The following is a 27423-nucleotide window of genomic DNA, read 5'->3' on the forward strand; positions in this document are numbered from 1 at the left end:
CAAAACATTCCTGAGCTTTTTCTGACACCTTTTGGAACTAACTGAATAAACAGTGGTGTGTTCCGTTCACCCTGTGATGGATTTGCTTTAGAGAAAACCTGATGGATTTGAGAACTAGGCTTTTTAGCCCCCCCACCCCCCACCTCCTTGACTTCAGACCAGCCACACCTCCTCATCCCCATCTGGTGTCTGGAGCACTGATAACTGCCCCTGCTTGGAATTGACGTTGGTGGGTAATGGGTACAATGAGGGATCCAGCCATCTGCTGACAGCTTATCAGATGGACTGTGTCCTGTGTCATCAGTCCAGGGGGACACAAGAGGATGATGTTTATATGGGCCTCAGCAGTGAGGCATGACATTCCTTTTTAGTTTGTTTTATTTTTTTCCCCCGAGGAAATTTGCAGAGAATTTTTCCATCTTCCATTGTTACCGTCTTATGGGGGTGTCCATTATTAAGAGAAGTCGTGTGTGGATTGTTGTGTTCCACAACCCACAGACCACCCTAGGACTTAACACTGACGCTAGTTTTGCTCATGGCTTGCTGTGGGGACCCGAGCAAATTACTTCACCTTCTCCTGTCTCCGTCTTCTCCGTGAAATGGGCCATGTGGAAAACAAAGCATTTTAATCCTCTAAGTAACTGTGTGGTCACTTAAACAGAAGCTGGGTAGAGCTGATCAGAGCTGGCACGTGACCAATGTATTTTCACCTCAAGTCAGAAACTGACAAACCTCTGCTCCTTTGCAACTTTTTTGCTAGCTTTTGGAATTCATTCCCCTGAGCATTTCTGTGACTCTTCTCTGGCTCCTAGTCCTTGCTTGTATACCTTTCTCATGTATAGCCTGTACAACTGGATGTTGTGACTGGTCCCAGTCTATACCTGCCAACATAACCCAGCATGGTGCTCGCTTTTAAGAAACAGTGTGTTGCTGGCGCCTACTCACGGGATGATCCACAGACTCCCTGGATTGTTTTCAAACTTAAAAAAAAAAAAAAACACATTTATTTATTTATTTTGAGAGAGAGAGTGAGCGACTGAGTGCAGGGAAGGGGCAGAGAGAGGGAGACAGAATCCTAAGCAGGCTCCACACTGTCAGCACAGATCCCAATGTGGGGCTCAAACTCACAAACCGTGAGATCAGGACCTGAGCCAAAATCAAGAGTTGGATGCTTAACTGACTGAGCCACCCAGACGCCCCTCCCTGGATTTTTGTCCCTTTTGCCATACCTAGGCCACCTTTGTCATCGTTGTCTTCATAGGATTTGTTGTCTGTTCCTCCCCACTGTAGATCGTCCTGAAGATCTTTCCAGATGACCCTGACCGACTCCAGTTATTCCAGTCATTCTGGTAACACCTTTTGTCATCCTTTCTCAACCCTCTGAACATTCCTCAGATGATTTGGCTCATTAACGTATACTTTTGTATATTTGTAGGTAATTCTGCATTTGGCTGGGTCACTTGTTTTTTTTTTTTTTTTGTGCGTGTGTGTGTTTGTTCAGTCTCCACCATTAGCGTGAGCATATATGTTTTTTTTAACGGAAGGGGTCAGTGTTATTTTTTTTTTCTCCTTTGTAACTCTCTGCACAGCTTAATACAATACCATACACGTACATTGGTTGTTCAGCGTGTACCTGGATAATGCTGACTGCCCGATGGACAGAGCCAACTTTCTCCTCTGTGTTTTTGTTGGCCTCCAGTGGCCCTGCCTGTGTTCCTTTGAGGCCTGATGGGCATGGTTGCTGTGTCTCTTGTGCCCATTAGGAGAGCCTCCTGTCCGTTTTTTGAAATAGCCAGAGGAGAGAGGTGGTCAGGGCTCTAGCTCACACATCTTTCTTGTTGCATTTCCATCACAGAGAGCCAGTGATTAGTGCTGCAGCCTGCTCTTTGCCCAGAGTCTCTGCTCACTTTCATCCCAGTGAGGAAATTATGCTGTTGGATCTTGGTCTTAATCCCTCGGCAGACATCTGGACAGGCCTACTTCTTTTCCTTCCTTAATATCGCATAAATTAAAGAAATGTTATTAGGCTAGTGATTCACTTTGCATCTCTTTCTGCATGTTTCAGTGGTAGCTCATTGTCATCATGCCTCATCAAAATGCCCTCGGTGAGAAGAGCCAGATTTGTAAACTTCTCTTGGCCTTTTGTATCTTTTTTTTTGTTTTGTACTTGAATTGTTTTTTCAGCTTTATTGAGGTAAGATAGCTGTAAGATACTTAAAGTGTGCAACATGATGGTTTGACATACACATACATTGTGAAAGGGTTCCACTCATCAAGTTACTGTATTCATGGTCTTACGTATCTTTTGTTAAATTGAGAATATCTCGTCCCAGGTGTCCCTCTTCTGCCAGTAACTGGCAGTGTGGACATGAAGAAACTGTGGGTGTGGAGAGAAAGGATTCTCGAACTTTCGTTGTGAAAAATGACCTTGGAAACTTGGTGTAGTGCAGATCCCTGGCTCTCTACGTGGAGTCTGAGTAGGTGGAGGGCAGTGATGGGACTCTGCATTTATTACATGCTCCCTCGTAATTCTGATGTTGGTGAGCCTTGAACCCCACTTTGAGAGACATTATCTAGTAGCTAAAGTATTAGGTAGCACGTTGGTTCAAAAGCTCATCCTGACTGGCGTGAATCTGGGTGGCCTGTGGGCAGGGCATTGAACCTTCTGGCAGTGCCTCAGTGTTTATGTAGGTGTTAAATAATGTGGCTGCGATTAAAAGTGTGAAGGCCCCAAGTTACTGTGAGGTACATTTTAAGGTAGCTTCAGCATTCCAGTGGCTTCTTTGGTGACTGGGAGTTATGTCACTGAAGTAAGTATTTCAGCCAGGCCTCCATCACCTTCTGGTCCTCCCTCCCTGCCAGTCTCTAAGATCTTTGGAAACTAAGGGGAGTTTCCAAAGAGTTACTGCATGCTAATTCTGTTTGCAGGACACTTGTTTCATTTTATTTTTGAGAGAGAGAGCGTGAGCAGGGGACAGACAGAAGGGCAGAGAGGATCCGAAGCGGGTTGCATGCAGACAGCAGACAGCCTGACGCGGGGTTTAGACTCACAAACTGCGAGATCATGACTTGAGCTGAAGTCAGATGCTCAACTGGCTGAGCCATCCAGGCACCCCACATTCAGCAGCTATTTATCCAAGGATTCAGAGATGAATACGAAACATTCTTTCCCCTCGTGTCACTCGCTTGAGATGAGACAGACAAGATCAACGAAATTACAATGTGACATTTACAGTAACATTTGAACAAGACATAGGGCCCAGAGGGTCTTTTTTTTGTTAACCTAGTGCAATGAAGGAAAGCCTTCTAGAAGAGGAGACATTTGAGCTGGCTCACGAAAGAGACCATCAGCTGCGGGAGAGCAGGGACTCTTGTTTGTCTGGTTTTCTTTTCTAGTGCCTCTGTCAGAGCCTGGCTCATAGTAGGTGCTCAATGAGCTGGGCATTGGAGGAAGGAATGGAATTCTAGGCATAGGGAACAATATATGCAAAGCATAAGAAAGCTTCACAACTATAACCAGGAGTCATTCGCATATTACTGTCAGGGGTAGATTTCGTCTCTTTTCTCCCTTGGCAAACCAAATAAAACTCCAGAAATGCTCTGTCATTTCTGCGCTGCTGATAGCCAACTGCAGTTGCCCATCAGTGCTCAGTCGGGGGTTCGTGAGCTAGAGCATTGTGTTCTCTGTGCTGTCCCAAGGAGGGCCCATGCTGTCAAGGACAGACAACAAAGAACATTGATGAGAGCGAGAAGGCATTAAGTACAGGAAATGAGATAGCAGGCATCCCACCTGCGACCAGAAGATTTTTAGTGTCTCATGCGATGCTGTCCTGCTACCTTTCTTTTTCCTGTTCCTTCGCCCCTGCTTCCAAGTCTGTCCCCCAGCCCAGCCCATCCAAGCTTGCCCCCTTCCAGAATAATCCAGGCTCCAATGCAATGCCTTCTAGCATCCAAAATGACCATTCTGTCAGAGGCGGTGATAGCCATGAGGGAATTAGGAAGAAAGCTGTTCCGGTATGAAGAGGTTTCAGACCTAACTGGGTGTGTGTGGGGGGAGGATTTTCTAAAAGGGCCTTGTTACCCCAGCATGATCTCAAATTGGTGAGGTGTGTCCCAGTTTTTTTTTTAAGGTTTATTTATTCTGAGAGAGAGAGAGAGAGAGAGAGAACAAGCGGAGGAGGGACAGAGAGACACACACAGAATCCAAAGCAGGCTCCAGGGTCCGAGCTGTCAGCACAGAGCCTGATGTGGGGCTTGAACCCATGAACTGTGAGGTCATGACATGACCGAAGTCAGACGCTTAACTGAGCCACCCAGGCGCCCTTGTCCCATTATTTTTGAGCACATGGCCTTTTCCCATGTTCAGTCCTTGCTACCCTACTCGCTGGCCCCCCAGCGTGAGCCTCACTCCAAGGTGCTTGAAGTCTTGGGGAGGACTCCTCCTCCTCTGGGCATCAGCCTTCTCTGTTGACTCTGCTTCTTCCCGGGGAAAGAGCTGCCAGCTAAGCAGGGCATGGCTTGCACATCTGTCCATGCATGCTGTGTCAAGGGATCTGGATCTGAAGGGGAGGGTTTGGGGGAATCTCAGTAACCTGTGGTTCCGTTCCCATAGCTGCGGGAGGAAATGCCAGAGGGAAGAAGGTAGGGTGTGTCTTGTCCTGGGCCTGGAGGTGCTCAGGGAAGGGGATGGGTGGCAGGAGCCAGGAGGTTAGAGAGGATTGGCCTATCTGGCAAAAACAGTCCAGGCCGTGCCCCGTTGGGCAGGTGTTTAGGTGGGTAGGAAAGGGAGAAGCAAAGTCATCCAGGGAAGTCAGGAAGCATGGGCCCATGCTCTTTCCAACCTGATGCCTTCAGTCTCCCTGCCTCTATCACGTATCAGTGGTGGTATAAACTCCGGGTGTATTTTGCCTGCGTGTTGAATCGCCTTTGCCAACCGACCAGCTGTGTTTGCAGAAAGCCTCTGCCTGCCTGTGCTCTGGCTGTTGCTAGCAAAGAGACATTTCATTCAGGTGCTGATTAAATAGGGCGCAGAGCCAGATTGCACATTAAGGCCCTTAACTATGGCTCTGGGAGCCCTGGGTAAACACTTATTAGATGTTCTGAGCAGAGCTCTAGCAGAGACTGCTGGATGTGAGGTGCTTTCTTCAGAAGACAGGTTGAGGGAAGATGGGGGGTAAGGAGAGAGACTTCTGGAGAGAGTCTTGATCCTCTTTTCCTAGATTAATCCGAGCCGAATTGACCTGGGAGGGCTAAAGAGCCTTCCTCATTAACATTTACTTGCCACATTCTTGCTGGGACCCTGGAGGTTTGGAGTTGGGTCACAGCAGGGAGCCTGACTAGGTAGGGCAGTAGAAATGCCTCCTTTTCCAAATGCAAGTTCAGCCTCTCAGCTTGAGTTTTTGGACCACATTTCCCAGGTCTGCATTTGAGCTGCTTCATCACATGATATTAGGCATGTAACATAACTGCTGCGAACCTCAGTTTCACTTTTCTGTAAAATGGGAATCATGCCACCTACCTAATGGGCTGTTGTGAGGATTTAGCAAAATAACGTACATCGAGTATGCAGTGGGAGTTCTGGCTCATTATGAGCACATAATAAATGTTAGCAGTTTTTCAGAGTAGTAGTATTACTGCGATCTATTTCAAGGCAGTGGTGGCACAGTGGGTCAGCACACACAGAGCACGGACCCGAGGCGGATAAGGGCCTGGGTTCAGATCTTACCACCAGCTGTCTAGCTCTGGGCAAGTTTCTTAACCTCTCTAAGCCTACGTTCCTACACGTGTAAAATGGACTAATAAGATAGTGTCTGATACCTAGTAAATGTTTAATAAGTTTTAGCTGTGATGATGATGATGGTGATGGCAATGGCAATGATGACCATCATCATTGTCATTATGGCTGCTTGCTCCTGTGAGCTTGGGTGCCTGGTGCTGCAATAAGACGATAAAGCTTAGGTACAGGAAGGCAGCGTTGAGAATCTTATCTAAGTAAAGCTTTCCTGGCACATAGTGGGCAAAAATATTGGTTCCATGATGCTTGGCTGTTTGAGGCCTAAGGACAGCTTGATGGGCAATTTGAAAAGTTACTTTGAATCACCCAGTCCCATCTGAAGAATTTGGCAGATGGCTGTCACTGGTAGGAAGCTTGGCTTTCCAGGGACCTCTGGGCCACTCTTCCATCAATGGGCTGGCTTCATGGGGCAAGCTATCTTAAGATTGGTAGCTTAGGAAACCAGCGAGTATATGACCAAAGTATGGAAGGAACGGTTTAGGGGTGGACAGAGACAGGTTTGTGGATTTATTTTTTTCCTTTTTCATTAATTCCTTTTGATTGAGGGGAGTGTAACTTTCTCAAGTGCCGTCTGTTACCAGGGTTTGGTAATTACTGGAGGAGGTAGGGCTGCTTCCAGAACTCCGAGGACAAAGGTAGGTTTAAAGTAGACCAATGCCAGGGCACCTGGATGGTTCAGTCTGTTGGGCATCTGTCTGATTTTGACTCAGCTCACGGTCTTGTGGTTCAGTCAGTTGGAGCCCCACATTGGGCTCACTGCTGTCAGCCTGTCAGCACAGAGCTCGCTTCGGATCCTCTGTCCCCCTCTCTCTGCCCCTTCCCCCACCTGCACTCTCCCCCACATAAATAAATATTAAAAGAAAACAAAGTAGACCAGTGCCTTGCTTTCCATGTCAGTAAATGGACAGGAAAAAAAATTAGACAATCCTGGTAGCTCCGTAAACCTCTCATGTTTTCAAGACCAGCTGACTCTTAGAACTGTGCCCTGGGAGCTGAGCCGCCTTTGAGTGCTGCCTTCCAGGGCTGATGCCTTGATCATATGACTGCACAGCCCTGTAGTGGGGGGTGCCCCTCCTTGGACCTCTTCCCTTCCCTCAATGCCATCGGAAGGCCTTCGGGCAGATTCCCAAGCATTGTGGGTAAATAGGCAGTTTCTTAGCTTTGGAGTTGCGAGAATTGAGAAGGCTAAGGTCATGTTTTCTGTAATAATCCTGGTTCCCCAGCTGGAGCTGGCTTGGAGGGCCTTTCTAAAACAAACAGCAGCCCAAAGAAATAGCAGCTCTTAGAAATTAGTTGTGGAAGGTCACCCGTTCCAAGACCTAGGGAGATTTAACAAAGGGTCCTCTTCATATGACCACTTGCTCCCTGTCCATTTGCATTTGTTAAGAGTTTCCTTTTTTAAGGGTGTGTGTGTGTGTGTGTGTGTGTGTGTGTGCCTGCCTGTCACTGCCCTTTATTCTCTGTGCCCTGCAGGAATGTTGCTGAGGGTCATGTGCATAAGTGCCTTATTATCTTCAGCACTTTTACACTTACTCCCTTGGGCTGCAGCAGCTGCCTACAGCTCCCAGTGGGCATTTCTCTCTACTTCCGGGGCTCCCAGGCCCACAGGGAGCAGTGGGGCACTCCCTTGGGATCGCCATTCCACTGCACAGCACCTCACTGGACTTTCCAGTTCAGCCCTCCTCAGAATAGCTGTGCAAGCTTAGCACCAAGCCACGGTCATGTTTCTGTGTTTGCTTGTGAGGTTTCTGGCCAGTGAGGGAAGAGAACAGATTGACGCCACCCCCCCCTTCCCATCAGGGCCTTGTGGCTGTTCTCCCTGGGTGGAGCTCTCGGGGGTTGGGGAGTGTTGCTGTCTTGGACACAGGAGGTCAGGGGTGACCTTTAGGCCAAGGCTGCATTGGATTTGTGGAGAAGAATGTGAAGCCTGCCGCGTGGCAGGGGCTCCTGACTGCTGCGGAGTGTTTGGCCATACCTCACAGCCGGTAGTGCTGTGTTTGCTCAGATGGACACACGTGGAAACCAGGCTGGGATCATCTTCCCAAGTTTCTAACTCTCTGCTTTGGGGCTGCTCGGAAAAACAATTGGCAAAGTACACTGTGGTCCGCACCTGTTGTTGCTTCCCGCTGCCCCCCGCCCCACCCTTTGCCATGGTCAGTTCTCAGTGAACTGAGGATTAACTCTTGGCCCCTCCCACTTACATTTTCTTTTTCCCTTCCCCTTGGGCTTGGGGCCTCGCTTTCCAGTCATAACTGTCCATCACCGTTGAGGACAGTTGGTGCCTACTGCTCCTGTAGGGCTCCCCCACCCCCCACCCCTGACCTTTTAAACACTATAAACCTGGAACAGAGTCAGGTAGGCAAGAGAGTCAAATTTAGGAGAAAGATAGGACTAGAATTTTTGGTTATCTCTGTACACTCTCTGAAAGTTAGTAGCAGTAATAACACTTGTAACATTTTTGAGCATGTTATCCCCCAGGCTAAGTGCTAGATATACTAGCCACCCATATATTACCTAATTTTGCCAGCCTTCGACAAAGATCATTTTTGTATTATCTAACTCTTTCTTTCCCTCCATTCTGACCGATTTCCCCTTTGGTTGACTAAAGATACCGTATGACGTATTCTAGCAAAACTTCCTTGGGTTTGGCAGAATGGCAGAGCGATGCCAAGGCAGCTGAAAGAAACCTTGGAGACCATCCAGCTCACCTCCTTCCTCATTTTTCCGGATGAGCAAACTGGGATCCAGAGAGGTGAAGCGATTTGTACAAAGGCACACAGCTAAACAGAAGCAGAGCAAAGTCTCCTGACTCCGGTTTACAGTCTGCCTCTCATGCCACCCATGGCCTCCTTCCACCCCTAACCATTCAGCATGAAAGGAGCCAGACTTTTGTTCTTGTCCACTAGTAGAGAAACAGAAATCTTGGGTTGTTTGAGCAGGACTCCGAAACTTTGTCCAGCAGAGGTGAGACAAAGGCCAAGGAGGAAAAAGGTCAGAATTATCTGTCCACTCAGTGGGAGAGGTCTGTTTATCTTGGTAAACAATGAAGAGTAATAGAGTGCTGGATTAAATGTTAGCCAGCCATGGGCCTTGGTTCTAGAATTCATTATGCAACTGGATGACAGAACCTGGTAGTTGTGTCTAGGCAGGTAGCCTCTCTGTGCTTCAGTGTTCTTACGATAATACCTACAGTGTGCGGGCTCTGGAGCCAGACTGGCCAGGTTCAGATCCCAGCTCTGTTGCTTTCCAGCTGTGTAGCCTCGGGCAGGTTCATTGACATTTCTGAGACTGTTTTTCCCCCCTCTGTAAAGTAGGGAGAATAGTATCTACCTTGTGGGGTTCTTGGGAGAATTAAATGCATGGCTACCTGTAAAGTATTTGGAGCAGTATCTGCTGTGTAGCAGGAGCTTAGGAAGTATGAGTAATGGCTGTTATCATTGTAAGATAGGGATGATCTCTGCCCTTCCTAATTCATAGGGAATCAAATGAAATAAGGTATGTGGAATGAAAGCGCTGGCTCAATGGGAAGAATTCTCTTTTGAGAGCATGAACATTCAAAGGCTTATTCTCATATTGTGTCTAGGATCAGATACTGATGGATAGTTCCTTGGTGATCTGGTAGATCTGTATTTTTTTAATTGAATGCATTAATTTAATAGAATAATTCAATAATCAAGATGAATCAACGGAAATGGTTTGACAGACAAGACATGTTTCATCATCGTTTCCTTGATACATACAGTCAATCATGCCACATTTACAGTGGCTTCAAACATTTCTGGTAGATTTGTATTTTATATAAACGCTGAGCCCATTGAGCGATGTGAATTGTGCTTTTTCCTTCCCAGTGTACTCAAGGGCACTTGAGATTCCTGCATCTCAAGTAAAGTGGCTCGAGGATTCGAAATGAAAAGCAATTATACTCTTCCCTCAATGCCCCTATCTTAGTTGATGGCACTGAAGTCCATCTAGTGACCCACGTTAAATCCTTGGAAACCTTGACACATTTCCATTCCTCCCTCTTCCTCCCTTCCATCATCATAGTCTCTGAGTCATCTTGATTCTGTCTTTTCATTATCTCTTCCATCTGTCTCTTCCTCCTTTGATTCCTCTGCCCTAATTCATCCAATTGTTTATCTTGATCACCATCACCATCTGGCTTATTATAGCAGCCTCCCAACTGATTCATACTCTGTTCATCCTGTACACTGCTGCCCGAATGATACGAGTAGCACACATGTTGGCTCATGCCATTCCCTTGCTCAAAAGCCTTCGAGAGCTCCCTATTACCTTATACCTTATGCATATACCTAATGGTGTCCTGAGCTGATTTTGCTGCTTGGTCATAGGCTGCTTTTCCAATGAGTCTCCATGTAGGTCCAAACTCTTTTTTAGCACAGCATTTTAGGCAGCTGCTTTCAATTATTTGAATTTGGCACATAGACTCGGGCTGGCAAATAGATAAACTCTTTAGAGAAAGCGTAAAAACTCCATGCTGATAGAATTCAGTGTCTTCTATGGTCTTTCTTTCCAGCCATAGCTTCTAGGACATTCTTATTCCATGTATGCACCACACACTCGCATGCTTCTCCGAGTTTACACTCTGTTCATGCCATACCCTCAGCCAGAAATATTCTTTCTTTCCTTTTCCTGTTGAAATGCTCATCACTCAAGGCTCAGCCTAAACACTGCCTCTTGCGGAGCTTTCGTCAAACCTACACCCCAGACTTAGCCACTCTTGTCCATTTTAGCATTTTATTCTGCCCTTTATTACATAATTGTTTATGTGTCTTCCCCACTCCTTAGAGTGTATGTTCCCTGAATGTAAAGCCTGTGCTTCTGGGAATTTCTCTGTCCCCCACAACATCTAGTGCCTACTAGACTCCTAATTTGGACAAATCCCTTTGTTTTGCAGATGGGGGAACTGAGGCTTAGAGGGAAAGGGTCATAAGTTTATTCTGGGACTTGTTCAGTTTCAGGTGTTTGAGACATGGAGGCTGGAATGTCCAGCAGGCAGTTGAGCTGTGGTTAGGGCTAGAAATGTTGAGTTAAGAGGCTGTCTAGGGAAGATAAAAGAGAAGGCGAGAATATCATGCCCATTCGGAAGGGAAGGAAGCAAAGTGTTCTGTGGAATGCCTACTTTGGGGGGCAGAAAGAAGACTCGGCCAGGCAGTCATCCAGGAAGTGGGAGGTGTGTCAGGAAGCAGGAGCAGTCCCTGATGCCATGTGATGCAAAGAGGTGGAACCCCAGGAAGCCAGGGCAGTTGGAATTGGTGAGTACAGGCTGGTCCTGTGGACAGCCATCCACCCACTTTTAAATAGTTACCTAGATGTTTGAGTGGGAAGAAGTTGCATGCAAGGACATTTATGGCCTCAGTGTTGGTAAATAGAGAATGTTGGGAATCAGTCCGCCAGGAGCAGAATGCTAAATCTGGCCAGTGGAGTATTGCATAGCTTTTAAAAGGGAGGCCGCTCTCTGTATTCCCTTTGAAAGATGTTCATGATGTATTGTTAAAATAAAACAAAAACAAAAACAAGTTGTGGGACACCTGGCTGGCTCAGTCAGTAGACCAGGTGACTCTTGATCTTGTGGTTGTGAGTTTGAGCCCCACATTGGGTGTAGAGATAACTTAAAAAGTAAAAATAACAATAAAAAAGTTGCAGAGCAGCATGTATGATAGAAACCCATTTCCTAAGAAAACAAAGAAAGCCTTTTACGTGTGCATGGCTGCGAGTGCATTGTAAAAGTCTAGAATAATTAAAACAAATATTTTTAAAGGGGAGCCTGGGTGGCTTAGTTGTGTAAGCATCCAACTTTGACTCAGGTCATGATCTTGCAGTTTGTGAGCTCAAGCCCCGAGTTGGGCTCTGTGCTCAACTGTGCAGAACCTGGAGCCTGCTTTGGATTCTGTGTCTCCCCTTCTGTCTGCCCCTCCCCTGCTCATGCTCATGCTCTGTCTCTCTTGAAAATAAACCTTAAAAAAATTAAAAGTCTAAAATATATCACAAATGGTGCTTCCTCCTGAGTGATTAGGGGAAAGGGGGTATTCTCACTTTTTCCTTCATATGTTTCTGTGTCATGCAGATTTGATGCAAGTACAAATTTCTTTTTTTTTTAAGTTTATTTATTTATTTTGAGAGAGAGGCAGAGTGAGAGGGAGAGAGAATCCCAAGCAGGCTCCACACCACCAGCACAGAGCCTGATGTGGGGCTCAAACTCCCGAACCAGGAGATTGTGACCTGATCTGAAACCAAGAGTCAGACACTTAACCGACTGAGCACCCAAACGTGCCAAGAAGGGAGAAATTAAATCTCATTCCTAAGAGTAGAGAAGCTTCCAAAAAGAAGGATGAGATCTCAGGCCAATTAAGTCTCCAATAAATGGAATGGTTGGGGGATAGACTGGACTAGCTAATTGCCTTCTGTGACTGAGGGCTAATTAAGAAAGCCTGTTTTTGGTTAAGTTTGGCTTGCGAAAAATGTTTCGGCACTGGCAGAGTTACCTTAATGGCTCAGAGAATACGCTGGTGAATGACTGAGGTAGAATTTCGGGTGTTCTGGCGGGCCTCGGAGTTAGCTGCTGGACCTGTCACTATGTTGCAGGCTAGAAGTGGGCACGGAGAAGGTGGAGGCCAGGAGTCCTGAGCCCTGGCTGCACCTTACAGCCACTAAGGAAGTGTTTAAGAAAATACCAGCACCTGTTTCCCTCCACCCCATTCTTAGAGAATTTCCTGGGCTGGGCCCTGGGCAGCAACATTTTTTTTTTTTTTTTTTAAAGCTCGTCAAGTGATTCTACTGTGCAGCCCAGATTAGGAACTACTAGTGTCAAAGAGCGGATGAAATGTGTCCTAAGCCTAAAGTGGATGGATCACTGGCAAAGTGTTCATCCCATTGTGTGCTCATTAGCTGCCGGTCTGTCAGGAGACATCTACGCTGGAAGATTCCGGAGTTCATTTTGCACTTAGCGGGCCTCACATCGGGCTGGGTTAATTAACTTGCCCTGACTCCCTGACAAGCGCCAGCACTCGGCCCGGGTCTTCCCCCTTTCCAGTGCAGAGCGGGGCGCCTGGCACCTAGGTGTTTAATCATTGTCACGTGAAGTCACAAGGAGCTTTGTTTTCTTAAGCAATGCTGCTTTTTATGAAAAGCCCAGCAATGGGAAAATCTGACCTATTCGAAAAGTCTGGTGGGTGAGAGGTTGGAGGGGAACTGCCTGGCATCAGAAAAGCTTATGATATGCCAGGCTCTCTGCAGCGAATCTGTATCACTCAACATTTATTATGCAATTACTCTGGGCCTCAGAGTGTACCGGGGGCCGTGAGCCATGCAAGGACTGGCAGATATGGTTTCTGCTCCCCCAGGGGAGCCTATTATTAAGGCTTAATTAGTGCGTTTTTTAGGTGGCCAGGATATGTGCAGAACTTAAAGCAGGAGAATGCCAGAGGTCAGAGGCCCTTTCGCATGCCTGGAGTTCAGGCGCTCCATTTTGTAGCTAGGGAAAGAAGCCCAGAGCGGGAAAGCCACTTGCCCAAGGTCACACCACTAGGAAATGGCAAAACTGGGCTGGTGTGACAGGCTGCCACCTTTGCGGTTCTATTACACTGTTCTGTGGATCATTTGAAGGACAAGGTAACGAAATGACCCATGTCAAAACTTGAACGAGATTTCCATTTTGTGCTTTAGGCTTCCAGGGTTCCTTACAGTTGAAGGTGGGGCAGGGGTGGGAGCTTGCTTTGACATTGAGTCTTTCTTAAAACCTTGCCTGGGGAGGGCCAGCACTGGTTACCCCTGGAATTATAGCTCAGACCTGAGAGGCCTAAAGATGACTAATTTTCCCTTTACTGTAACAGTCATGGACTCTAGCCTCTCCTGTGTTTAATTATGGCACTTTTCTTCTCTTTCTGGAGTAGCGGGGGGTGCTTCCTGCAAACGTAGTGTGTTGATGGCTTTTTTGCCTCGGCCATTCTTTTTTAGGTAAACCTGTTGTGAAATTGACCTTAGAGGTGGGTGGTGCGTGGTTTTATGTGTGCATCTCAGAATTCGTGCAGGCTGGTTCTTTTAACCCTGTTCTCCGTCAGTTTCCTGATCAGAAATTCAGTGTCACATCTGGGGCCTTCTCTGAAGAGACAAGGATACTTCCATGTGCAGATACTGGGTTGCTCTTGCCAGAATCCTCTCCCAGCCCTGCTGTCTGGTGTGCCGGTTTATAGGAATAATCACAACCAAATAGTCACAACTACTATTTTGTATTTCATTTCATTTCATTTCATTTCATTTCATTTCATTTCATTATTTTTAAATTTTTGAGGGGGACAGAGAGAGAGGGTGCACAGGTGGGGGAGGGGCAGACAGAGGGAGAGAGAATCCCAAGCAGGCGCCGTGCCATCAAGACCTGAAGAACCTGAAGCGAGGCTCAGTCTCCCAAACTGTGAGATCATGACCTGAGCCGAAATCCACAGTCGGATGCTTAACAGACTGAGCCACCCAGGCATCCCACGACTAATACTTAATGTTTACTGTGTGCCAGGCAGTCTGTGGGATCGATGTTCTTTTTTTAAAAATTTTTTTTAATGTTTATTTATTTTTGAGAGAGAGAGAGAGCACGAGTGGGAGAGGGGCAGCGAGAGAGGGAGACAGAATCCGAAGCAGGCTCTAGGCTCTGAGCTGTCAGCCCAGAGCCTGATGCGGGGCTCAAACTCATGGACCAGATTGAAAGATCATGACCTGAGCTGAATTTGGACTCTTAACTGACTGAGCCACTGGGGCGCCCCTGTGGGATTGATGTTCTTATTGGCACTCCTATTTTATGGCTGAGGATGATCAGATTCAGAGAAGTTAGGTAATGCCCGAGTTCACACAGCTAGAAAGTGTGCAAGCTGGTATGGACATCTAGGCCTGGCTGACTCCAAAGCTGGTGTTGTTAACTACTAGGCCAATGGAGCCTATCATTTAAACAGGTTACCAGGTATATTTTCTTCTGTATTGAGGAACGATCTGCCAAGTTTATGCAAACCCATTTAAGAGCTAGTGAGAAAGGCCTACATGCAGTTTTGTTCCACTGTCAGGCAAACTGTGTCAGGACACCTGCCAGTCACCAGCACTGCTGTGTCAGATGAGTCACTTCCCTTCTGTGGAATTCACTTCCTGTGTCTGTCAAAGAGAGGATTCGACCAGATACCTAAGGTTCCTTCCAGCTCTGATATTTCATGACACTTTGGTTCATGTCTCGCTTCCTGGAAGAATGGAAAAATCAGAGTACTGGATGAGGGACAAAATGCATCAGAAATGTGAAAGTGGGGAGAATCTAATGGTGCTCCCAGGAGCTTCCTGGATGGATCAATTAGATCAATTAACCTCAAATAGGTTTACCATGCTTAGGCAGTTACACATTTGTTCTCTTTTCCCTTGGGAATTTATGAAGAACTAGTTTCTTGTCATTTACCCACATCAGAAAGTACTAGCTTTCTTATAGTGGCTATTATAGAATTTCTGGCCTTGTAGTCTCTCAAAGTATTTCTAAAGATCAAATAAAGGTAATAGGGCACTTAAGAATGGGGGTGCTCATATTTTATTGCTCTATGCTAGAATTAGGATTTGTGTTCTGTTTTGCAAGATGGCTTTGGGGGATAGTGGTTTCTAGAAGAGAAGCAGTCTAAATAGATTGTATGTGCAACTTTGATCTTCCTCCAGACTTTAAAAGCAGGTGGACAAATAGCTAGGTCTTGTGTAATTTACCTTTTATTTGTCTGCTTTGTCATAAAAAATCACCCTGTATTCACGCACACTTAAGGTTAGTAATCTGTAAGGCCTAGATGATGCCTACTTAGAATGGTAGCTTTGATCTTAAAAGGAGGAACAAACTCATTTACCTGGGGACAGAAATGGGGAAGCCCTGACGGGTGGACTATGATGGTGGCAGTGTGTGGCACTTACTCCGTGCTGTGCAAATGTTAGCCTTGCGCTCGCTAGTCCCAGGTGAAAGCGTCTGGAATGCTCATCACTTGTGGGCAGTCAAGTCAGTTAGCTCGGCAGGGTTGCCATATGGAGGAGCTAACAACCCAGTGGTATCAAAAGCTAAGCTGCATACGTATCCTGTTCCTCAGCAACCGGTCCCATACTCCAAGCTAATTTTACCTTATTCTCACCTGAGTCTAAGCAATATGGAGAATCTGTTCTGGCCATAAGATCCTGGTTTTCAGCAAAAGGGTTGGTGAAAACAGGTTACCACAATGGCAGTATTTCTGTGGGCTTTTAAAAATACTGCTCAGTCACGCCATGAAATGGCACGAGCATTTCGTTTGGCTACATCACAGACATGAACTTGGATACCCTGCTGGCTTGTTGATCTTTAGGCTTCTCATGATGATTGTTTGAATCCCCGTTCTAATTTTGGCCTCTGTTTTCACAACTATTTTTTTAATTATTAAATTTTATTGTAGGGAGAGAGGGTGCAAGCAGGAGAAGGTGAAGAGGGAGGGAGGGAGGGAGGGAGGGAGAGAGAGAGAGAGAGAGAGAGAGAGAGAGAGAGAGAGAGAGAGACTGACTCTTAAGCAGGCTCCATGCTGAGTGCAGAGCCCGATGAGGGGCTCCATCCCAGGACCCTGGGATCATGGCCTGAGCCAAAACCAAGAGTTGGACGCTCAGCCGACTGAGCCACCCAGGTGCCCCAGCCTCTGTTTTCAGAAGGAGAATTAGAATCCATAGCTTTGTACCACTTCCCTCATTCATTTGAGGAGCCAGTTTCTTTTTGATCTTTGTTTTCTTCTAGCTTGGCATAGGGCTTAGGAGTCAGACTGATCTTGGTTTGAAGATAATTTCATTTTGGCAGGGAGGGGCAGATGGGGGGGGAGAGAGAGAGAGAGAGAGAGAGAGAGAATCCCAGGCAGCCCCACACTCAGCACGAAGCCCCACTGCGGAGCCCTAATGCTAGGCTGGATCCCAGGACCCTGGGATCATGACCCAAGCTGAACTGAGCCATCCAGGTGCCTTGAAGCTAATTTCTATCACTCATGATCTCTGAACATTTCAGCAAATCACATAATCCCTGTCCCTCTGTTTCTCATTTGTAAAATGGGGCTGTGAGTTCCATAGACCTCATAAGGTTAGGGAAAAAATTTAATGAGTTCTCATTTGTGAAGCCCTGAGAAACATGTATGGTACATAGTAGGTGGTCAAAAATACTTGTTCCTGTCTTCCTCCTCCTTCTCCCCAAGAAATGGACCTGGTTGCAGAAGCTTTTCTTTCTTTCTTTCTTCCTTTCTTCCTTTCTTCCTTTCTTTCTTTCAGTAAATTTTATTTTTATTTAGTTTTTAAATGTTTATTTTGAGAGAGCGAGAGAACGTGTGCGTGTGAGCAGGGGAGGGGCAGACAGAGAGGGGGACAGAGGATCCGAAGCAGGCTCTGCGCTGACAGCAGCGAGCCCGATGCGGGGATCGAACCCACAAACCATGAGATCATGACCTGAACCAAAGTTGAGTGCTCAAGCGAGTGAGCCACCCAGGCACCCCACAAAAGCTTTTCTTCTAATACTTCACAAAGCCTTTCTGGCGTTAGTCTGAACTAAGAGGCTGGGGTTTGCCTTTTTCTTTTGATGACGAAAAGTAGCCATCAGAAACTGGGGATTGCATCCTCACAGGAAGCCTGAAGTTGTTGACTTTCGCTGCCAGTTACAGATTTAGTAAGACTGGGGCAGAAGCCTCCAGAGAAAGGGTGTGCGCTTGTGCTGATTGCCTTCTAGACTTCAGGGTGTGTGGGTAATGAGCTGGGTATTAGGTATAGGAGTTGGGTGCCCAGCCTTAGGGAAAACACGGGTGACTTTCATTGGCTTCTGTCTCAGGTGGCTCCCTGACGGTTTACCCTTGAGATGGCTTGGAATCCAATAGAACCTTAGAGCTCTTGGTAATAGGCCTATTAACCACTTCACATGAATTCAGCTTGGGTTTATTTAGCACTGACTTGGTGCCAGGCTGGCCTAAGTGCCTTACAAGTTAAGTATTAACTCTCGTAATCCTCACAAGGATTCTAAAAAGGTAGCTTACAGAGCAACGAAATAGCTTGCCCGAAGTCACACAGCTAGTAGTGGGAGCTAGGTTTAGACACCAGACCCAGGGGCTTCACTGACTACCCTGTATGGTCTCTAGTCTCTTTTCTTCTTCCCTTCCCTTCCCTTCCCTTCCCTTCCCTTCCCTTCCCTTCCCTTCCCTTCCCTTCCCTTTTTAGCTTTTGTATTGTAATCGTTGGTTGCTGGTGTCTAGAAATGCAATTGATTTTCTTCATTATATTTGTATATAGCAACCTTGCTAAATGCTTTTCAAGTAATGATAGTTAAATTTTTTTGAGGATTCTTTTGGGTTCTCTAGGTTGTTAATCATAATCTGCAGATACAGGGACATTTATCTCTTTCTTTGCAACCATTGTCTTTTTAAAAATATCTTTTTCTTGCCTTACTATTCTGGTTAAGACCTTTAGTATAATGTTTAATAGAAGTGGCAATAGTGGGTACCCTTATCTTGACTTCTGTCTTAAAGGATATGCTTGCTGTGTTTCCCCATCAAGTATGTTTGCTGTCGATTTTTTTCTTGTTGATCTCCTTATCAGACTATAGAAATTCCCTTCGATTCTGAGTTTCCTAAGTTGTTACATTTTTTTTAGTCATGATTGGATAGTATGCTTTATCAGAGGCTTTTGCTTTATCTATTGAGATGACTTTTGCCAGTGTGGTGAATTACATTGATTGATTTTCTACTATTAAACCAACTTTGCATTCCTGGTTTCAAATCACAGTGGTCATGGTATATTAAGTTTCTAGTTCCTGGGTATGGGTTGCTAGTATTTGATTTGATGTTTTTATAGCTATGTTTGTGAATCAGCTGACTCTCATTTTCCTTTTTCATACTGTCCCATCAGGTTTGGGTATTAAGTTTATGCTAGCCTCATAAAAAGGGTTGGGTAGTGCTTTCTCTTTTTCTAAACTTTGGAATAGTTCATGTGAGATTGGAGTTATTTGTTTCTTGAACGCTTGCTAGAGCTTGCCAGTGAAACTATCTGGGCTTTGGTGTCTTTGTGGGAAGATTTTTTTTTATATTTGTTTATTTTTTGAGATAGAGAGAGAGAGAGAGCATGAGCAGGAGAGAGACAGAGTGAGAGGGAGACACAGAATCCCAAGCAGGCTCCAGGCTCTGAGCTGTCAGCACGGAGCCCGATGTGGGGCTTGAATCTACGAACCGTGAGATCATGATGACCTGAGCCGAAGTCAGATGCCTAACTGACTGAGGCACCCAGGCGCCCTTGTGGGAAGATTTTGGACTGCTGATTCAGTTCCTCTCATGATAACAGGAATATTCAAGTATTCTATTTCTTTAGTCAGTGTTGGTAGTTTGTTTTTCTATGAATATAGTAACAATTGTGTCTGTATTTTCAAATTGATTGTTTTAAAATTGTTTATTAGCCTCTTAACTGTAGAAAGTGCAGATATTAAAAAAAGATACCCCTTTCCATTTATAATATTACTAACTTTTAAAAAACTTTTATTTAATTTTTAATTCCAGTATAATTAACATACAGTGTTCTATTAGTTCTAGGTGTACAGTGATTCAACAATTCCATACATTACTCAGTGCTCATCACATACATGTATTCTTTTTAAAATTTTTTTTAATGTTTATTTATTTTTGAGAGAGAGAGAGCGTGAGCAGGGGAGGGGCAGGGAGAGAGGGAGACACAGCATCTGAAGCTGTCAGCTTCAGGCTCTGAGCTGTCAGCACGGAGTCTGATGTGGGGCTTGAATCCACGAACCATGAGATCATGACCTGAGCCGAAGTCGGACGCTTAACCGACTGAGCCACCTAGGTGCCCCGTCACATCCGTGTACTCTTAATCCCCATCGCGTCTTTTACCACCCCCACCCCCACCTCTCCTCTGGTAACCATCAGTTTTTTTCTGTATAGTTGAGAGTCTTATTTTTCATGTCTTTTTTTCTTTGTTCATTGGTTTTGTTTCTTAAATTCTACATATGAATGAAATCATATGGTATTTGTCTTTCATTGACTGGCTTTTTTATTTTTCAAAAAATCAATTTCACCAAACGCTTGTAAGTTTTACTTATCTTTTATAGGAAGCCCTTTGGGTTTTGTTAATCCTCTTATCATATGTTAGTTTTCTATTGTTAATTTCTGCTCATTTTGAAAATCATTTGATCCTTCATATTGTCTTTGAGTTTTATCTCGTGTTCTTTTTCTAACTTAAGTTAGATGTAGTATTTTGTTAGGTCGTTCGGTTTCTAAGTGTTTTATAATTTACATTGTGGTTTCTTAAGCCATGGTGTCCAGAAGGATTGAAACAATTTTTTCTAAACATTTGTTTAGTTAGACTTTTGTTGTTGATTCCTAACTTAACAATATTGTGATCAGAGAATGTGGTCTGCGTCGTCTGTTTCTTTGAAATTTGTTGAGACTTGCCAGCGTACCCTGGCACGAGGCCAATGCCCACTAGATCAACCTTGTTAATTTTGCTGCTATTCTACAGCTTTACCCAGTTTTTTTTTCTTTTTTTTTTCTTTTTTTTTTTTTTGGTCTGCTTCTTCCTGTCAGTGGTTGGGAGAGTTGTTAAAATTTACCACTACCAAGGTGGATTTATCTCTTTCTTCCTTTAGTACTATCAACATTACTTTGTATTTTTTGAAGCTGGGTTATTAGGTATAGTAGGTCAGTTTTTACATTTCTTTGTTACATTCATTGATCAAATGTTCAATATAGCGGTTCCCATTGCAACTTAGCCTGTAGATAGATTAATAACGATGACTTGGTGAAAGCAAAAGCATCCCTCTAGGTGGGCTGGCAAATTGGATTTTGAGCTCCAGGGAAGAAACACATTTAAAATCAGAATTGCACCTTCCTGGTTATAGAATTAAATTCTTAAAGCAATTTGACTTTGCCAAACAAAATGAACACTCTCATATCCTCTAGTGTCACAGGCTTTTGTCATCATTAAAGCAGTTTTGAAAGCCTTATTCCTTTTGGGGTGGGCGAGAGGTTGGGCAGGAGACCTTTATTTCTCTTGGGCCTTATGACAACCAACCATTACTATTGGCTGGTCAGATGGGTTTCAGACCCTTCGGCATCTTTCTTTCATTGCCTAGCATTTTCTCTGGGACCTGGCCCAAATCCTGTTGACCTCTCTGCCTTTTAGGCCCAGTGCTTGTAATTATGTGGGTAGGCCTCATTCCCCCTTCCACCTGACAGAGGTGAGGTGTGCAGAAATTGAGATAATAGTTGCATAGGGATTCTAAATAATTCATCAGCTCCTCTGCTCGCTCTGCAGAAAGAAAAAAAGATAAAGAAAGTCTGTGGGAGACAAGTGCTCACAAGGACCAAGCAACAGGAATGATGACAATGAGTATGCCTTTTATTAGATTTTTGAAGAGAATCAGACTCCATGAAGCTAAAAGTCCTACAGAGAGACAAATTACATTTGGTCACATTTGGGTGGGAATGGAACTTTTCAGCTCCAGCTCTTGAGCCCACATGGTTCTGTGAAATCTCATTTTCAGGCTCTGTTAAGGCAGCCCCTGATTCTGATTGTATTTCCTAACTGGGCACTCTGAACTGGTCCCCTTTGCTGGTGCCTCCTTCCCTCCCAGAGAATTTCAAAGAAGGGGGAGCAGGTAAGCCCATTAGGATCTCCCTTTTTCCAGCTGCCCTTTCATTTAAATGCAGCTACACTCCTCTTTCTCCCTCTTCATTTTAATTTTATTTTATTAAAAAAATTTTTTAATGTTTTATTTTTGAGAGAGAGAGAGAGAAGACAGAGTGTGAGTGGGGGAGGGACAGAGAGAGAGAGAGAGAGAGAGAGAGAGAGAGAGAATCCAAAGAAGGCTCCAGGCTCTAGGCTGTCAGCATGGAGCCCGACGCGGGGCTGGAACTCATGAACCGCGAGATCATGACCTGAGTAGAAGTCGGATGCTTAACCAACTAAGCCTCCCAGGTGCCCCTCCCTCTTCATTTTTAAAAATAAACTTGAAGTTTTTTTTGATTACAGAAGCTGTCTATGATCATAAATTTAAAAACTTTAAAAAAAATACAGGAATGTGTAAAACAAAAGTGAAAGTTTCTGGGAATCCATCCCTCCATGCTCATTCTGTTTCTATCTGAAGACCTTGGCTGATGTCAAAGAATCTCTCCTCCCTACTTTCTGATTCTTGACACTTGCTTTTCTCACCAAAGGGCAGTGCAAAAGAAATTACAGCGTAATGGTGGTGGGGATGGTAGGGGTGAGGCAGACCGCTAGATTGCACAGAATATGGCTGCATGCAAATACAAGTCAAGGCTGGAAGGAACTGGATTTAGAAGCACCGATTATTCACCTTTATTTAAAAATGGATAAATTGTATGGCAGGGGATATGATCCAGCTGTGTTTGTGTGTTGGGAGGATGGGTAGATAAGAGGTACAGTCTAAGTGAGATCCTTTTTGTGAAACTGCTTTGGAAACTCTAACATGCTCTACAAATACGAGATTAACATTAACATTAGTACTGGCTCTGGTGTGTGGTCTCCTGTGTTTGTCTGAATAGTCAGTACACATCTGTCCATGGGCCTTGGCATGAAGAACCGACAAAATGGTATCCTGTGCCTCAGTTGTTACTTCTATTTGCAATTCCAAAAGCTTATTTAATTGTCCTCGTTATTACCGCATCCATGGGGGTAGAAAAGCAGAACTCAACCTCAGAGAGGAAAGACCCAGAACAAGTATAGCTTACCGCTGGTGTGCACAGTTAAATTATACCCCCCTCCCCCGCCCGATGTAGGGTATTGAAGAAACACAGAAGCATCGCCTAGTAGTTCCTCAAATACAATAAGGTGGGTGACAACACTCTGTAAACTGTAAAGCTGGGTAATAATGCAAAGGATCGTTGTCATCATGACTAGTGAGATTGGCTGTCGCCCAGCGACTTAACTGTAATATGCTTCCAGGCAGTTCCAGAGGGGTTCCATAAGCTCCTTTCCTGTGCAGGTGCAAGAAAATGCCACAGAAACACAGTCTCCTGATAACTGTAAAACCGGGCAGCTCAATTTAATAAGACATTTGTCAAGAAGATAGAAGATAATGACCAATTTTCGGTAGATAGATAGTTGCCTGCTGAAACAAAGCCTGTATTGAACTATTACGGAGTGGGAAGAAGCATTGCTATGACAACAAATTACTTATATTTGATTTAGAAGAAGGAGAGCAGTGCAGCTTAGTGGTTCAGAAAGCTCGTGAGAACAATTGTTGGCAGTGGGTATATGTTAAAATACAAAACGTTAAGTATGATTTGTTCAATAATTGAACACCTTGGTGCATTTCACATCTTCTCCCTCTTGGACCGATACCCTACAACATAAATAATTAAAAAAAAAAAAACAGCTAGCAGATTTACACATGAATTGAACAGTATTATAAGGTGCCCCAAGTGCAAATCACAGCTTTAATTTGCTGAAGTCCCCAAAATGTCATGTATTTAAAATTAAACACACACACACACACACACACACACACACACACCCACACACCCACCCACCCACCCCAAAGCCCACCACATCCAGAGACCTATTTCCTTTGATTTTTATTCCATCCAGGCATGAATTATGTTAGTTTGGAGTTTTTCATTCTGTAGATGATTAATCATCTTTGTGATTGGTAGAGTGTTTATTTGAAAGGAAACTACTCTTAAGACCGTCTCCGTGCTTTCCCTGTGTCCCTGCCAGAGAGAATGAGTAAAGGATACTTTGTAGGAACGGGTTATTTGCAGTGCATCTGAGGAAGTAGGGCTGGGGCAGGTGGTAAAGGCACAGAGAACCTGCAGAAAGACTGTGAATATAGATGCTTCCTCTTAGCTCCTCTTCCTTGGAGGCAGGTTTTAGGGTCTTGACCGTGTTCTAAAGGTGGGTAAATCTAGGAGCTCAAGGGCTCTTGAGGCGGGTGCTTCAGGCACTTGCTCTTGTGCCTTTCTTTGTCCCTTCCCCTTTACCCAACAGCATGTCCTCTCCCTGTGTCCTTTTAGGACAGGAAAGAAAAGTAGGAGATGGAAAAAAGCTTGGAAAATGGAGGACTGACTTCAGGAAGGCAAGTATACCACCCTAAACTTTCCAAAGGTCTCTGCAGGCAAAGTCAGAAATTTGCATATGCCCCCCCCCACTTTCTTTAGAGGGAAAAACCCCATTGGTCATTCATTACTCCAAGGAGGAGGCCACTTCTTAGGGCTTCTTCACAGGAGGAGATTTACAAACAATAACCAGCCAAGTCTTAAGATCACCTTCCGCTTTAAATGAGGAGTGGCTCTGAATCACAGCTGTTGATGAATCACAGACTTTGCCAGGTATGCAGTTTAAATTCCATCCTTTTGAAAGATGTGATGTTCTGTTTTGCTAGTAGGCATCATGTCAGATCATGTTCTACCCTCCTCAGAAACTTCTAGTGCTCCCAGTTACTTACACTATAAAATGTGAAGTTGTTTTCCTGCTCCTTGCGGCCCTTCGCGGTGTAGAAATAGACCTTTTAGAAAAAAGATTGCAAAGGTAACATACTCGTTATGGACAGTTTGGAAAATAGAAGAGTTAGAAAACCTTTTCTGTAAAGGGCCAGACAGTAACTATTGTGTCTGTCATAACTACTCAACTCTGCCTTTGTAGCACAAAATCAGCCATGGGCCATGACAATATGGAAATGAATATTTGTGTTTGTGTTCCAGTAAAACTTTATATACAAATCAGAGTTGGTTTGCAGGCCATAGTTTACTGAACCCTGGTGTAGGGAATAAAGATCACCTATAATCTTGCTACCAAAATGTTAACATTTTTGCTAAGTTTTATCGTTTTCATTCATACTGTTTGACATGGTTGTGACTATGTATTTTGTTTTTTTTTGTTTTGAGACAGAGCGTGCACACATGAGCGGGGAAGGGGCAGAGGGAGAGGGAGAGAAAAAAAAAAATCTTAAGCAGGCTCCATACTCAGCACGGAGGAGCCCAACTTGGGACTCGATCTCACGACCGTGAGATCATGACTTGAGCCTAAATCAAGAGTCGGTTGCTTAACCAATTAAGCCATGCAGGCACCTCAGATTATGTATTGTTATACTACCAATTTTGTGTCCTAATTTTTTTCACTTAACACTCCCAGAATGTTTTCCATGTCATTTAAAGCTTGTCAGAAGCATAATTCCTGTTTAAAAATTTTTTTAATGTTTGTTTATTTTTGAGAGAGTGTGTGTGTGAACAGGGGAGGGGCAGAGAAAGAGGGAGACAAAGAATTCAAATCAGGCACCAGGCTCTGAGCTGTCAGTACAGAGCCCAGTGCGAGGCTCAAACCCATGAACTGTGAGATCATGACCTGAGCCAAAGTCAGACGCTCAACCGACTGAGCCACCCGGGCTCCCCAGAAGCATAATTCTTAATGGCTATATAATACTCCATCCTATAACTAGAGCATAATTTACCTAATCATTTCCCATTAGTTTCTCCATTATTAATGACATTGCAAAAAACAGCTTTGTGCACAATTCTTTGTATTTCCGATTTTCCATTTTCCTTGAAATGGAATGATGAGGTCAGGGGTATGAATGCTTTTAAAGGAGCTTAACACTGGCTTTCTGAAAAGGTAGTACCCATTTACATTCCCACCAGCCATATGGAAGATAGTCTGTTGTACCTCGTCCTTGGCAACAGATACTGTCACTAAAGCAAAATCTTTTTCAAAATGGCTTTGAAGTTCATATGTAGTTCTTTGATTATTAGTGTGGTTGGAAAAAATGTCAGCTGATTGTTGATTCGCTGCTGTATTTCTTTGGCTCTCATTTGCATTAGCTTCCAGTTATGCACCTTGGGCCCTAACCTGCTACCCCTTTTGCTAATGCAATTTTCCCCTTTCATTCTCTGAGCTCCTGTGTCAAAGTTTTACTCATCTTTTAGGGCCCGATCCAGATCTGAATTAATCTCCCTGTCCATGCAGCCCTCCCTCGTTCTTCTTACTCATTTGATCTCTTTGTTCCCCATAGTACCTGTTGTAGGGCAATTGTCTCTTCCTCCTTACTGCAGTTTTGTGTATATGGGCTTTCTTCCCCAGAGCAGGGACTGGGCCATGTTATTTGTATTGGTTCCCAGAACCTAGCGAGAGCTTAGTATACAGGGTCCTGACTAATCTATTAGTACTTTGTTGAAACGTTCCTGAGGCCTGCTGCATGTGACTTTTAGAAAAAAATAAGTAAGTACATGTTGCAATTATCGGCAGTGTTTATAGACCTAGTTGAGATCACTGATAAGAATACATTTCCAGTTACTTAAGATGGGCTGTATCCGTAAGACCCATGCACTCCTTTTTGTGAAGTGTGAATCTTCAAGTTTTCCAACAACAAATGTTGTTGATGATAAACAACAATTTTAGCACATATTAGGCTACTCCTCCCTTGTACGTATAGTATAGTACTGTGTTGTGCAGAAGTTTCTGTGATAATGGAACTGTTTGATGTCCACATTTTCCAATATGGCAGCCACTAGCCATATGTAGTTACTATGTATTTGATATGTTGTTATTGTAATTGAAGAACTGATTTTTTATTTTATTTAATTTTAGATACTTTACATTCAAATAGCCACCTGTAGTCTGTCTACCATATTGGACAGTGCAGGATCACATCAAATTTTTAAAGGTACAGTGTCTTTTATAGCTAAGAGCTTGGTATTTATGGTAATCTACAGTGACATTGACGTTATGGCTGCCTGGAAGTTTGGAGAGGCATCCCAGATGCTGGTAGAAACGTGGAGAGAGAGAGAGGAAGCTGTGAGTTGGGTTCACAATGGCACCTACCTCCAGTGGGAGGGAGATAGTTCCCGATTGGTAGGTTGGAGGCAGAGCATGACAAGCTGGAACACCAAGAGCAGACATTTGGACTTGATATGGTCAGTAATAGGGAGCCATTAAAAATTCATGAGAAAAGGAGTGACGGATGAGCATGGTGTTACAAGGTCACCTCTGCCAGGGGCGTGCAAGCTGCTGGGAGAGGATGTGAGTTATTGGCCCCTCCTTTATTGGATAGGGCTGGGCAGTAGTGATTCACCAACTCCATCAAAACCCAGCCACATCAGAAAACACAAGTGATTTATTTTCACATTAGCTTCCAGTTATTGTGTGCCTTCCTGTGGCTCAGATACACACCAGTACTGAGCGCCGCGGGCTTCTAGTTGGGAGGTGGGAGAGGGTGGCTGTCTGAGGGGTGGCAGGCCGGTCACTGCTGCTTAGCCACAGGCAGAATGGACTCTGCAGTCCTGGTGCCTTGAGCATCGAAAGGTGTGTTTCTTTCAGAAATAATCTGGGAGCCCAGCCATTCTGTCCCCACTTGCCCGCTTCCTTTAAGGGCTGGTGGTAGATTTCTAAATTTTTTTGTTAGAAGATTTTTAATCTTATTGTTGTTCCCCCCACACACAATTTTCACTTACATTGAATGGTTACATTTCTTTGTTCTATCTACTCCTTCGTGCCTCCACCCTGTCCCTTAGTACTTCGCTTATATTTCCATAACCCTGTCGTGATTTTAGGACCTGGGCTTAATAATTAACTGTCACTATTCTAAAGATCTGCCTCTGGACTCATTTTTAAGA

General features: G+C 44.5%; 1 protein-coding gene across 7 annotated transcripts in view; it reads left to right on the forward strand.

Annotated features, from left to right (window-relative positions):
• The window catches only part of TMEM164 (transmembrane protein 164), a 166540-nt gene that overhangs the window by 6748 nt on the left and 132369 nt on the right, over positions 1 to 27423 (forward strand). Inside the window, exon 1 of one of the 7 annotated variants that reach the window (XM_053201545.1) lies at positions 1356 to 11067. The exons of the other annotated variants lie outside the window; for them this stretch is intronic. Within the exon in view, the coding sequence (XP_053057520.1) occupies positions 10927 to 11067 (141 nt within the window). The 5' untranslated portion in view covers positions 1356 to 10926. Of the gene's footprint in view, positions 1 to 1355; positions 11068 to 27423 lie in introns of those variants that run through there. 7 annotated transcript variants of the gene reach the window in all.

The sequence above is a fragment of the Acinonyx jubatus genome, chromosome X (assembly GCF_027475565.1).
Source record: "Acinonyx jubatus isolate Ajub_Pintada_27869175 chromosome X, VMU_Ajub_asm_v1.0, whole genome shotgun sequence".
Classification (NCBI taxonomy): Eukaryota; Metazoa; Chordata; class Mammalia; order Carnivora; family Felidae; genus Acinonyx; species Acinonyx jubatus.